Raw genomic sequence first — 14,404 nt, forward strand, 5'->3', positions numbered from 1 at the left:
CCTTTTTGGAACTGATCTACTGTTTCCTGTATGGCATAGTGTAGTGGCATACCTGAGCTGTGTAGTGTTCGTCAGGTTGTCATACGTCAGTTGTGTAAGTCAGAAATGAATTTAGTAGTGCATGGAAGTATGGTACTTTTTGAAGCATTCTTTCATACACAGGCCAAGTTTGTCGGGGCAGGTGTCACATTGATTAATGGTGTCTTTGCGTATTTCCCTTCTGTAACATGCTCTGCACCTCTTTTGTGACTTACCTTTTTTTCCGCTTTGAGGAACCTCCCCAGGCAACTGCTTGCCTGGTACAATACGAGCACCTTCAGTTCCGGAAGTACTGGGCTCCCTCTTTCACCACTGACAAATATCAGGGCCTTGATCACTACGCCTGGAACTGAAGGTACGACACAATTTTCCCACTCCCAGGACAGGGGGCATTCAGGGGGTTCAATCTGGGAGTCTTTCTATTCATAAACCCTAAAATTATGGGTGTACCCTGAGGTACTCTCACACAGTTTATAGAGTTTAATTCCGTACCTGGCCCTCTTACTAGGCCGGTACTGCTGTAATTTGAGCCTCCCCTTAAAATGAATTACGGACTCATCTACTCAGATGTCCCTTTGGGGCACATATACTTCAGCAAACTTGTTGAAGTGCTTGATGAACGGCCACACTTTGAAAAGATGATCAATTTTGGGTTCATCTCGTGCAGGACACCGTGCATTATCGTTGTAATGCAAGAGTTTGTGGATGGCATCAAAACGTGTCCGGGTCATGACCATTTGGAACACAGGAGTGTTATGTAAAACGTCAACACACCAGTATTGCCGAGCATCTGGTTTCTTCAGGATCCCCATGTTAAGGACCAGCACCAAAACTTCATCATTTCTACTGTCATACAGGAGTCAGTTAGAAAATGATGAGCGGTTTTGTGCCAAAAATTGTTGAGCGTACAAATTAGTTTGGCCCACCATGAGGTTTACAAAATCCTCAGAGAAAAAGACTTTGAAAAAGTCTATTTCCGTGAGGACGATGGTGTCAAACTTGATTCCTGATTGCGCCACAAAATCAGGAATCGGTGACTAGTAATTTTTGGGAAGCGAGGTCCGTATGGGGTCAGTAATGGGGGGCGCTGGTTCATCTTCTGTCCTGGGGTGTCTTCGTGGCAGTTCAGGGGAGGATCAGGACCTGTGTCACTGATCAACGCTCGGCATCTGCTGCATGTGCACACGGAGGTAGTGCAAAGGGAGGGGAGGAAAAAAAAAGTGTAAAACAAGCGGGCACGAGTGCGGATCAGTGATCTGCGGCACTGCTGAACGCTCGGCCGCTGCAGGACGCCTGAAAAAACAACAACTTTCTTCTGTCTTCTTTCTTATGTCTTCTGTCACAGCAGGAGAAGCGATTGTGGTGTCACAGGCTTCTGTGGCAGCACAAGGCCCAGCATGGCGCACAATTGGACTGTTTGACTGCCCTTTACATAAAAAAAAAAAAGTCAGTGAAAAACAAAGTGTAAAACGGCAAGCACGAGTGCTGATCAGAGATTTGCGTCACCGATCAACGCTCGGCGGCTGCTGAATGTGCGCACGGAGGTAGTGCAAAGGTATGGGCTTGAAAAATGGACAGGGACAAAAAAAAAAGTCCTGGAAAACAGCAATCACGGGCTTTGATCAGTGATTTGCGTAACTGATCAGCGCTCGGCCTCTGCCGGACACACACACACACACACACACACACACACACACACACAAAAAACTGCCAAAAGCGAGCGATCAAGTACTGATCAGCGCTCAGTGGCAGAAAGGGGAGGGTAAACAGAGAGGTGGGGAAGGAAGGAGAGGGGGATTGGGGTGGATGAGGAGAGATTAGGCAGGGATCTTATTACAGATGTCTTCGTTCTTCAGCAGCAACAGGCAGCAGGAGAAGCGATTGTGGTGTCAAAGGCTTCTGTGGCACCACAAGGCCCAGCACAGCGCAGATTGGACAAATTCTCAACTACTATGAGGACGTACAGGGCGGTCACAGTGCAGTTACGCGTTGTGATTGGTGAGGTCGATGTCATCGTCGATCGCGCTGATCAGAGTGGGCTCAGGAGATGCTTGGCGTTGCCAGGCACCAGCCTGTGATTGGTGCTCTTACAGCACCAATCCTAGGCTGGACATCAGTGTTTCAGGCAATCTGATTGCCTGAAACACTGAGAAATGCTGCGATTTGGAACAGCCAATCACCGCAATCCTAATTGCCGGGGGCGTTGTCTCCACCCCCTGGGACTCTGCCGCCTCCTACCCTGAGGTAAGATGGCGGTGGAATTTTAATGTGATCACCACGACTCTGGTCGCAGTGCTGCGTTAACCGCAAGACGTTATTATTATGCTTCACATCAGAAAGGGGTTAAGGCCTCCCGAATCTGCCAATGTTGACTGGCTTGGCTGATAGTATGTATGGGGTCCCCTGACTCCCTCCTGACAGATTAGGATCTGGCATGTCTGATTTTGGACTGCTAGTTCTTTTGTTAAGAGAAGTCTGTCTCCTGTATGGGAGAGTCAGGAGAGATGTGGAAAGTGTTTGGGGGGCTTAAGACATAGCTAGTAGATAGCAGGCAGCAGAACTCCTCCATTAACATGCAGGTAGTGCAGCCAAATAAAAGATCATTTTCAGTGATTGTTTCCTACCAATTGTCTGTTTTTCTTTCTATGATTTTATGATATGTAAAAGAGAGGCAACACTATGATAAAATCTGACAATTGTGCATATGTCCAGAATACTTGGAATTGAAGCATGTGATATGGGCAGTTCAGACTGTCTTGTTGGTAGTCTGCAGAGTTGGATGCAGGACTGTACGGTGGCCCATGAAGCTCATGTGATGCTATATGCAGATCTGTTTGAGCAACACTTGTGGAGAACGTGCAATGTCCGCAGTTCAATGTGCAATTGTACTATGCTAATGCTGAAGTTGTAAGTAAAATGTCACTGTCTCTGTGCACTACATTGGTTGTCATTAGGGTGATATAGCAATCTCCCAGCTAAGCTAATCTCCGTTTACAGGAGAATGTGTTGAACTGGCTTTTACGTCAATGAAAGGTCTTATTATTCTACTGGGCCACAAAGCCAGGCAAGAATGCCAGGGGAGGGGAAAGCATAATAACCCTGTATTCAATGCAGAACAGGAAAAAAATAAATAGCTCGTACCCAACTGTAATCTGGCAATAGGACAGGTCTTCGTGGGTGATGAAAGGTGCCCTTTGATCGCTAGCTGGTACATCTGCAGATCCTGATGTATCCAGGCTCCATATGCTCTCAGAAGTCACATGGTTGTGTGCCAACAACAGCCAAAGCTTCCAGGAAAGTCCTAGTTAATTTCACTCCTCATCAGTTCTGTGAAATGCAGTGGAAAATATTCTGCTAGCTAGAGGAAACTCTTGGTTATAGTATAACTTTCTGTACTGGCTTGCACATTGTCCTGACTTGCTCAAATACTGCTGGGGTCAACATGAAGCAGCCTCCTGACTAGAAATGGCTGCAGTTCACACAATGTTGACTCTACAGCTGATAAGTGCGGTTTGGTTTTACTTCCTTCCGTCAACCTTTTCTATTGAGATGATTCCCAAAGTGTTGTAAAGTATTGTACTTCACTCCTGCCTTGTGCTTATGTACTGTTTTTATAATTACTGTTACTATTTTAATGTCTTTTTATTTATATTACTCACTTATGTAGCGCTGGTAATTCCACAGCGCTTTATAGACATTATCTTATATAAAGGTGGAGGCACATGAAGGCAATATATGGGCAGTGTATGTATGCACACTACCGATTCCTAATCCTGTCACTTGCTTGAACCTCACGGGCTAATCCTGTATTTGGGACACCTCAATGCACATATACTGTACACCCATGATGTGTCAGCCCTCTGCAGTTAATGAGTACGTGAACTCCAGTATTGCTGTAAACATTAAAAACCTAAGATACTTGGTTAACCTTTTTTTGATCAAAAAGTTCCAAAACCATGCAACCACGACAAGGTGTACCTAAATATGGATGGTCACTACTGTCATATCTCTCCATATGAACTGGGGAAGTGAAAGAAAGCCAGGCATTGTCACGGTTAAAACCTTGTGTGGGAAGGATGGGTAGATAATGCTGCTGAGCCCTGGAGGGGTCCACATCCCCCCCCCCCTTCAATTTGTACTGCAATAAAGAAAGAAATAGTGCCAGCACACCTTTAATATTTTGATAAAAAGCGCTAAGTACCTTACATATTTAACGTTTGCAGCAATTGTGGAGGTCATGTATTCATTAACCGCCGTGTGCTGACGCATTGTGTGTGTATTTGCTTATATATTGGTCACTTAGCGTATTTGTGCACCTGTACATTAATACTAAAGGTGTGCAGGGCATATTCTTTTGTTTTTGTACCTCCATGCCCATTAGATGGCTGGCTGGTGCTGCCAAAATCAATGTTTGGTCAGTGTTTGCTTAATGTATATAGCCATCTTTAGAGAAACCCTGAGCAAGCGGGAAAGGGAATAGGGCACTGTAAGAATCCCCCTAAGGTGGGTGACAGCATCAAATGAGTGAACTCAAGTCCCCCAAACATCTCCAGGGTAATAAAAAAGAAAGAGGCTCTAAAACCTCCAAATGAAAAGTGGTCTACTTACACATCCCAGCACAGAGCTCATGTATGGTCTCTGTATGGTGATGGGTGAATAAAGCACTTTTCATTTGGAAGTTTTGGTCTCCTGTGTTCTGTGTTACCCTTTATAACACCTCTGTAATTGCTGTTTAAATATCAAAGTCATTGTAAAACTCATCTATAAAGGGTGTCCCCAGTGGAAAAAGTTATTACCTATCCACTTGCTGGTTGCGCGGAGTCTGAATTAATGAACCACCACTGATCAGCAGAATGGGGAATCTTTATCAACAATTGAGAACTTTTATCCCTGTTATAGGGAACCAACAAAAATGCTAATAACCTGCAGGTATGGGGTTGATCTGCAGGGTAATAGCGTTATTAACCTGTCTGGTGCCGGCACTTAACCAAATGCCCCCTCCCCAGGCAGCGTTCGTGTTTCAGTCATAGGGCGGTGCGGGTTCAGTCACCGCTCTGTAGAGTGGCGGCTGTAAGCGGCCCAGCCCTGACTGACACTTGCTCTGCATTGGAATGGGCTGTCAGTCCAGGCCAGGGTTGCAGTTAAAGCCGCTGCTCTGTATTCTTAGTGCGGTGACTGAACCCACATCGGTGCCGCCCCCGTGACTGAAACACGAACGATGCCGGGGGGGAATAAAGGTCATTTTCTCCCCGCAGCATTCAGCTACCTGCGGGCGCAGGGCAGGTTTTAACCTGCAGATTAACCCCTTATCTACAGGTTAATAGCATTTTTATGGTGACAGGTTCCCTTTAAGTTATAGAGGTCGGGTGCCTGAACACAGCTCCATTTAATCTTTATGGGCCTGACTGAAAAAGGCAAGCGCAGCGCTCACTTGACAGCTCTATAGGGAATAAATGGAGCAGCGGTGGAGCAAGTTACCTTCCGCTCCATTCTAAGGGGATAAAAGTTCCCTGTTCTGCCAGTTGTTTCAGGTCCCAGCAGTCAGACCCTCATCGTATTAATAGGTGATAACTTGTTTTCACTAGACAGTCCCTTTAAGATAGAAACTATGCCATCTTTTTGTAAAATGGACAGCATGACCCACAAATTCATCATAATTTACACCACAAAGGCAGCATAAACTACAATGGATATGTTGTTTGAGGTGGCACATGGCGGCTTAAATAAACACTCCCATCAAAGCTTTTATCCTCTTAATATATTACAATCATCATATTATATAGCACTGTGTACTTACAATTACTCATTTTGCCTTCCTACCCAGTAAATGATTTTCTTTTCTCTGCTTTATATAGAAACAGGAAGTCTCTGGTCCCTGCATTTATCATTCCCCTCTTCAACTCCTGACCCAGCTGCTCCCTCCTCCCCCTGTCAGGGACTTTTGCAGTGACTCATGACTCATACAGGGAAAATTGATCACTTGTTATTATATAGAACTTAGAAGGATTCAGCTAGTCTGTTTTTAATCACGAGATGTCATAGACCTAATGGAAAAGAGAAAATTTAGCTGGGTAGATGGGAAAATGAGCAATTGTAAGTGCACAATGCTATATAATAATAATAATCATCTTTATTTTTATATAGCGCCAACATGTTCCGCAGCGCTTTACATATATTATGCCCATTGGGGCTCACAATCTGAATTCCCTATCAGTATGTCTTTTTAGTGTGGGAGGAAACCGGAGAACCTGGAGAAAACACAGGTAATGTGATTATTGCGACCCAGCGGTTGGCGCTCATAGCATTTCTGCTACACACGTGATCAGACAAGTGCTCTCAGATGAAGACTATTGAAGCAAGTAAAAAAATTATAAAAGTTTTAATCGCCCCCCCCTTTTGTCCATTCAAAATAAAACAATAAAAAAATAAATAAAATACACATATTTGGTATTGCTGCGTTCAGAATCGCCCGATCTATCAATATAAAATAAGATTTAATCCGATCGGTAAACGGCATAACAAGGATAACAAGTAAAATATTCTAAACGCCAGAATTAATTTTGTTTTGGGCGCTGCAACATTGCAATACAATGCAATAATGGGCGATCAAAGCATCGAATCTACCCCAAAATGGTATCAATAAAAAACGTCAGACCAGCGTGCAAAAATAAGCCCTCACCTGTCCCAGATCCCAAAAAATGGAGACGTTATGGGTCTTGGAAAACGGGACTTTTTTTTTATCAAATTTTGGAAATTGGTGTCTACAAACTCGTAATGACCTGGAGAATAAGAATGGCAGGTCAGTTTTAGCATCCAGTGAACGTGGAAAAAAAACTAACAAAAAACAACTGTGGAATTGCACTTTTTTTTGCAATTTCACTGCACTTGTTTTTTTTCCCCCCGTTTTCCAATACGCAATATGGTAAAACCAGTGATGTCGTTCAAAAGTACAACTTGTCCAGTGAAAAAAAAACCCTCACATGGCCATATTGACCGAAAAATAAATAAGTTATGGCTCTGGGAAGAAAGGGAGCAAAAAACGAAAATGGAAAATGGTCCGGTCATTAAGGGGTTACGTAGTGTGGGCATCTTGCTCTCCCTCACCTTCCATCATAACTGGAGTGTAAAAGCACTTAAGTCCATTGTGAGAAAAGCACAATACTAATGTTTGCTGCTGTTACTCCATTTCAGCTGGGTTAAGGTGTGCACTGTGACATTGTGGAGGAAATAAAGCTTCATTTAGGCACTTTTACAGGCGCACGAAACCTAAACGAGTTAGCTATGTGCGTACGATCAGTATGTGCTCGCAGAAATTTCTGCAACGTATCTTGGCATCAAAAATGCTGCAGAAATTCTGCGCGTTTTTGATGCGTATTTTTGCATTTTTATGCATTTTTTTGTGTGTTTTTCCCTGCGGAATTGCCATGCATTTTTTCCAATGCAGTGTATAGGAAAAACGCGGGCAAATCCGCACACAGAATGGACATGCGGCTTCTTTTTCCGCACATGAAATCCTGTCAGGAAAATTCCTGATCGTGTGCACAGATTTTCCAAAATCCCATAGAAAATGCTGGGATAAGGTTTGGAATGCGTTTTTGGGGCCAAATCCGCCTGGTTTTGACGCAGCAAAAAACGCATAAAAAACGCACCGTGTGCACATAGCCTGATAGCATTTACATTTTTTGCGAATATTTGTTATCACCACTATGGATAAGGGGTAATGTAGTAACCATGGAAGTAGATTTTTTGGGGGACTTTAAAAAACAAAAGTCAAGATCCACTTGCACATCATAGGGTGAGAATCCAGGAACAGGTCCGGGAGAGAGTGATTAAAAACAAACATTTTTTTACTATGAATTCATTAAAAGGCAAAAAAGAAAAAACATTTTTAGGACTGTCCCAGGGTCTGTACCCAATTACTCCAGCAGATCTGGCCGTCAAATCTACTGGAGTAATTGGGGACAGTCCCAATTTTTTTTTCTTTTTTGCCTTTTAATGAATTCATAATAAAAAAATGTTTGTTTTTAATCACTCTCTCCCGGACCTGTTGCTGCACACTCTCCTCTATTGCTTCGTCCTGCTGCCGGCACAGCTGAATCCTTGCACTGCCGGAGGGCTCCTCTCACATTGGTGAGCTGCAAAACCTTTTTTCTTTGCACATCATAGGGGTATTTTCAGGTTTGGAAGTTATCTTCTATCCATGGAAGTTCCCGATCGCTGGTGTCCGACCAATCAGAAATCGGTGGTTGTATTTCATTGTGTGATGCTTTTGTTCAGCGTAGAGATAAGCCTTTCTCAGCTGAATGATCAATCAGCTGAAGCTGCCTAATGTACATCGCCATCTTTAGGCACTCCTCCACCAAAAATAGCTGATAACCGCAGACAATAGAATAGACTGCATTTAACTTTACACAGCAAATAAGAGTTTAAATAGACTCCAGTTGTTTTGCGTCCCTTCTGTGGGATTTTGAGGGTCTGGAGGGTAGGATGGCATATGAACAAATGGCAACAGGTGACAGTCTATTGTAATACGTTGGATATCGGTTTGTTATAGTAGAAGTCTTAATCATAAGAGTCTCTGAAAAAGGGTCTCCTATGTATTACATCCATGTCTCCAAAGGGGCTTATGTCGAGATGTTAAAGTGGTCACGCAGTTGGAGCCTATACGGTTATTTCACAAACGTATGACCTGTGTACTTTTTCACCTGACTTTTATGGCGATCCTGAGAGGAGAGATGCTGTGCTGCTCCATGGTCATTTCTGTAAGGAAAAGTACAGTGAGGGAAAATCTAATTCTAAGGAGCTACTTGGAAGACCTGTTAAAAGGGCTGTCATACGTAAACTCCGTCCACACTGCTTATTGGGGCATCTGCTCTTCATAGATGGGGTACCCCTCTCAGAAACCCCTCTCTGAGCCAGAACACAGAGCCGATCATAGAGCAGCTGTTCCATACATAGTAATGGCCGCTGTTTAACACTGCATTAGCTGACTGGCTGTAGTTTTCCCTGACAGCGTAAGCAGCTTACTGCTATGTTGTACTGGGACCTTACTTCTCCGGCTGTCGTCTGCTGATGGCCATGCATTTCCAATTGCTGGTTACTAGAGTAATGTCACTTTTCTAATCTAGGTTTATAGCATTCTTCTTTTGTCCTAAGAGATTTTAGCAGCTGATAGCGGATTTATCTTTTAATACCTGCAAGTAGCTAGGAAAATACACCTGTCGCTTTACTATTTGCTGCTAAATATTGAGCTGGTCTAATTACTCACATAGCTGATTAGATTTCTGCACAAGTGGGAAGAAGTGCGCTATTCATAAAGGTTAGGAAAAAGGTCAGAACAATTTAATTCAGATCAGTAACAAAGATATTGACAGTTTTTCCTTTGCGTGGAGCTGAAGAGGTTAATGCAACCATTGTCTTCATTTCCTTACAATAACTTGTGGATCTTTTGTCTGATGTGCGTCCATTCTTGATTTTTCTCCTTTTCCGTCTGTGACTAATCCATTTTTACTAGAGGTATCTCTGAACAGCTCTAGTTTTCTGGGCGTGCGCAATTCTAAAAACAGATCCGTTGGCGGAATAGTTAACAGGTGACCATCTTTTACGATCCGTTTCTCATAGACTTCAATGTTAAAAAAAACCAAACAAACAAACCCTAGACCATAAGAAGTTGTGCAGACTACATTTTTAGATCCTGCTAAAAAAAAAGAAAGCAGCTGAGATGCAATCAAAGAGAAGACTTCATAAGACTTTTCTATTCAGTGGATCATCTACTGCAGGGGTGAGGAACCTCAGACCTTTTATACGGCCTCCGGGCAGATTCCCGAGGACCATAGGGCTCTTTGCGTTCACTACTGAGGAGCGTGCAATGAATGATTATGTACTGACACCAGTGCCAGCGTCAGGACGTACTTTGTGGGCAGAGTTATCACGCGATTTGTACGGCCCCCGAAGGATGGTATAAAAATCCAAATGGCCCTTGGCAGAAAAAATGTTCCCCAACCCTGCTCTACTGGATCTTTTTATTTGTTTTTGCATCAGTTTTCGGATGACCAAAATGGAGAGAGAACTTCGAAACATGTGAACAAAGTCTGATTTATACGGATTTGTCTGGGTTTTCATTTGTTGTTTATGTTTAAACGAGGGAAAAAAGTCCTGTATGGAGACCCCATATAAATCAGTTGGGCCCCTTTGCTTCCATTTGGCGCAGGATGCTAATCCTTTTATCTGTTCTCCTTTTGTGTGTGTTACAGGAAATAATATAACTATCCTGAATCAAGTAGATTTGAGTTCTGTTTTTATTTGTCCTGTTCCTCTGTTATTTCTCCCCCAAACTTTTGAATAAATTGATAACTGGTCTATACATATTGGGAGACATCTCCCTACAGAGTCTGACATTGATCGATCAGTGCACGAGATTGTGCGGTGGTGCACCCCTTCGATTAGTGCAATGGTAAATCCCAGTTGTCAATTTATTCATAAATTCCTATGAGGAATAACTGGAATGACACGTTCTAAGTAAAGATGCTCGAGAATTTTTATTTAATGTAAGATATAAATATTTCTTAAAACATACTATGTCCGGACCAGAACAAAGTGCGGATGGTATAAGATGTGACTATTGATGCACCAATGAATTACAAGACTTTTACTCTCTTAGACTCTGTTCACATATGTTTGTTTTCTTTAAATATACTGTATGTTTTAGATATTTTTATTCTTCATTAAATAACAATTCTAGAGCATCTTTTCTTAGACCTTTTTGTTCCCGTTATTCCTTTCAGAGATTACATTACATTGTCAACTGGGATTTACCGTTCCCCTGGATGAAAGGGGTGTATTGCTGCACTGATTGATCATTGACAGACCACATGGAGACGTCTCCCAACAGTTATCAATTTACCGGTTATGAATTTATTCAAAATTTTTGGGTAGAAATAAGAAAGAAATTGAGCAAAAAAACGATATCTAAAGTGAAGCTGATTCAAAATAATGTGTTTTTATTGAATTAAAAGCTTTACAAAGTTATGCATTTTGGGTTGCAGTGTCCCTTCATCAATAAATAAAGCGATATATAAGGTTGGTTTGTGCACTGTCTTTACTACTCTAGCACCATACGAATTGTGGAAGATGATAGCACATAAGAACTGTGTTCATTGCTCATCGTGATTGGAGCAATGCTTTATATACTGGTCGGCTGCTCCAGTTAGACCTGAATGTGTTTCTAGCACTGATATGTGAATTGCCATCAGCTTTAATGACTGCATGACTGATTAATGTTCTCTTTTTTGTGTTGTGTTATTTCAGGTATGGCCTCACAAGTCTTGGTGTACCCACCATATGTTTATCAAACTCAGTCAAGTGCCTTTTGTAGTGTGAAGAAACTGAAAATAGAACCAAGTAGTTGTGTGTACAGCAAGAGGAGCTATCCACGCACCGACCTGAATGCTAGACACTTTGGATTTGCACATCCATCCAACAACAGTAGGGCTCCTTTTCAGACAAAGAATCCAATTGACAGACCTCGCCAGCAGGCTGCCGTATCCCACACCAGCGCAGTCCCATTAAAAACCAACACAGGTGCTCCTGGGCACTCAGCTGTGCAGGCGCAGCCAGATCCCACAGAGGCACCAACAGTTGGGACACCGGATTGTGTATCAGATTTGCTGGAAACGCATCAGCGATGTGGATTGAAGCGTAAGAGTGAAGAGCTGGAAACCCAAGGTGGCACCATGCAGATTGTTGATGAATTGTCAGTACTGCCTGCCATGCTGCCAGGCACCGCAGCAAACCCAGTAGCTGTTGTGGCAACCACTGGTGCTTCTAAGCAGAATGGGGCTAGTGTGGATGGTGACTATCAGTTGGTACAGCATGAAGTGTTGTGCTCGGTTAAAAATACTTATGAAGTACTGGATTTTTTGGGTCGGGGAACCTTTGGACAGGTGGTGAAGTGCTGGAAAAGGGGGACAAATGAGGTTGTGGCTGTCAAAATCCTAAAAAACCATCCTTCATACGCACGCCAAGGGCAGATTGAGGTGGGCATCCTTGCCAGGCTTAGCAGCGAGAATGCTGACGAGTATAACTTTGTGCGTGCGTACGAATGCTTTCAGCATCGGAACCACACCTGCTTGGTTTTTGAAATGTTAGAACAGAATTTATATGACTTTTTAAAGCAAAACAAATTTAGCCCATTACCCCTGAAAGTTATACGGGCCATCCTTCAGCAGGTGGCTACTGCACTGAAAAAACTTAAAAGTCTTAGTTTAATTCACGCTGACCTCAAACCGGAGAACATCATGCTGGTGGATCCTGTGCGGCAACCTTACAGGGTGAAAGTAATAGACTTTGGCTCTGCTAGCCATATATCAAAGACTGTTTGCTCAACTTATCTGCAGTCCCGTTATTACAGGTAAGTTTATTATATTACTATATTGTTTATTTTCTTGGCTTAAACCCTCTAAATATACCGCAGTTTATTTTCCTAAAGGTTGTGCTTACTGTGTCTGTTTTTAGACTTTGATCACACACCTTTTTTTATTATTTACGCAAGGAAATGGCAAAGTACAATTTTGACTAGTTGTCAGGCTCTTTGTGTCCGGTCTTTTCTTGTGTGTACAGAGTTTTTAATCTAACGGATAAACTATTAGGATTCTGATGTAGAGATCTGATGTAGACAGTGTGGTCATTGGTTGTCACAGCATAGACATTGGTGGCATATTGCAGTGTTCAATTAGTGGAACCTGATTCCACTGATTACTTGAACAAAAAAAAAAGTCAGTAACACTATGCGCCCCAACAAGTGATATTCATTGGGGCAAGGTTATGGCACGTCCTATTTCTAGCATCACTGCACCATTGATCCATCGATCAGCTGCGGTCACATCAGGCCTACCATACTCACCTGAACATTGGTGGCATATCTTAGTAATGTCTATGCTGAGACAACACCTCTAAATAGAAATTACACAGTCCAACTAGAACTATCCTTATAATGGATGTATAGAGTTGTTGTATTATTTGTTATAAAATCTCATTTACCTTACAAAATACATAGACAAGAGCTTGTTAATTTCTCTCTATCCTCTCACTCGTCACCTGGGTCCTATTGAAGCATCTCCTAATTTTATTCTATTTCAAACCGTGCCTTTGAAGTTTAAATTCTTCAAGAAGTTCCTTTTCCTTCTTGTCTTTACATTAAAAGGAACTTGACAGCAGGATTTACTCCTAGAGAGGTATTAGGAACATTTTATCAGCCATTTAATGATTGTTGTGTTATACCTAAACGCTACATCTGTGCTTGCAGAGGTTGTCCACTACTTTTACATTGTCTGATCGTCCGGGGTCTGACGCCTGGCACCCCCGCCGATCAGCTGTTATCGGTGTTGGTGGTGGTGGCTGCTGGCCGGAAGTACTCACTTGCTGAGCTGCTCCGTCTTCTGATAGTGGCTGCCGCTATTGATTTGAATAGGAGGCGAATATGCAGTACCAAGCCACGACCACTACAAGTAGACTGAGTAGCTCGCCAACACCAATAGGGTCATTCCATGTCAAGTGATCCAAATCTGAATATATTTTTACCTGATGTCTTTGTTTTTTTGTTTCTTTGATTTTTTTTGAAGTGCTACTTAAGTGAATTACAAAAAAAGTTTTGCATTTTTATCTTCATTAGTTAATTTTTTATAGATTTCTAAAGTTTTGAAAGTGAATTTTGGGCTTGTATGATGTTACACTTTTTATCATATCTTGAGTTAGAAATGAGATAAAGAGATGGGAGAGGTGCCTTTTTGTTTAGAACGGTACAGGCTTTAATTTGATGTGTCACCGATTGTTGATATTTTGTTTTTGAGGAGTCAAATTCAAAATTTTCATGCACAATTTTGAAAAAACAATGTTATAAAATTTTCAAAAAGGCATGTGTGTTACTTGAGTTCTTGGTTACAATTGTGCAAAGATTCAAGTTGGGCTCTCCTTGAGATCATTTTTAAGTGTGATTTTCTAAATACAGTCTCATCCTAATCATATGTTTAATACTAAAGTAAAATCAGCAATATTAAATATTTAAATATACGTGTATCAAATTTTTTTATTATGAAACTAGACATGTCCGCTTTTAAATAGAGTATAGTAGTTAAATCATCAAGCTTTAAAATTAAAACAAAATGAACTCGTCTGAACAATTAATAGTAAGTCTTTACACGAGCTTTTATCATCAATTTGTCCCTTTTACTGGGCGAGATTTCATCTTGTCCACAATCTCTTACTAACATTATCCGTTTCCTTTTGTGTCAGTACGTCCGGCTGTTATGGGGTTTGGGTCCCATGAGTTGTATCTGATTTTTATTTACTTTTAATATGTTTGGTTTTC

The 14,404-nt window shown here is 42.0% G+C and overlaps 1 protein-coding gene across 1 annotated transcript in view; it reads left to right on the forward strand.

The window, feature by feature from the left end:
* Window positions 1-14,404, forward strand: part of HIPK3 (homeodomain interacting protein kinase 3) — a 191,560-nt gene that overhangs the window by 26,776 nt on the left and 150,380 nt on the right. The window contains exon 2 of the mRNA XM_073658122.1: window positions 11,347-12,448. Coding sequence (XP_073514223.1) covers window positions 11,347-12,448 — 1,102 coding nt within the window. The remainder of the gene's footprint in view (window positions 1-11,346; window positions 12,449-14,404) is intronic.

The sequence above is a fragment of the Phyllobates terribilis genome, unplaced genomic scaffold (genome assembly GCF_046119375.1).
Source record: "Phyllobates terribilis strain yellow unplaced genomic scaffold, ASM4611937v1 Scaffold_13__5_contigs__length_258822181, whole genome shotgun sequence".
Classification (NCBI taxonomy): Eukaryota; Metazoa; Chordata; class Amphibia; order Anura; family Dendrobatidae; genus Phyllobates; species Phyllobates terribilis.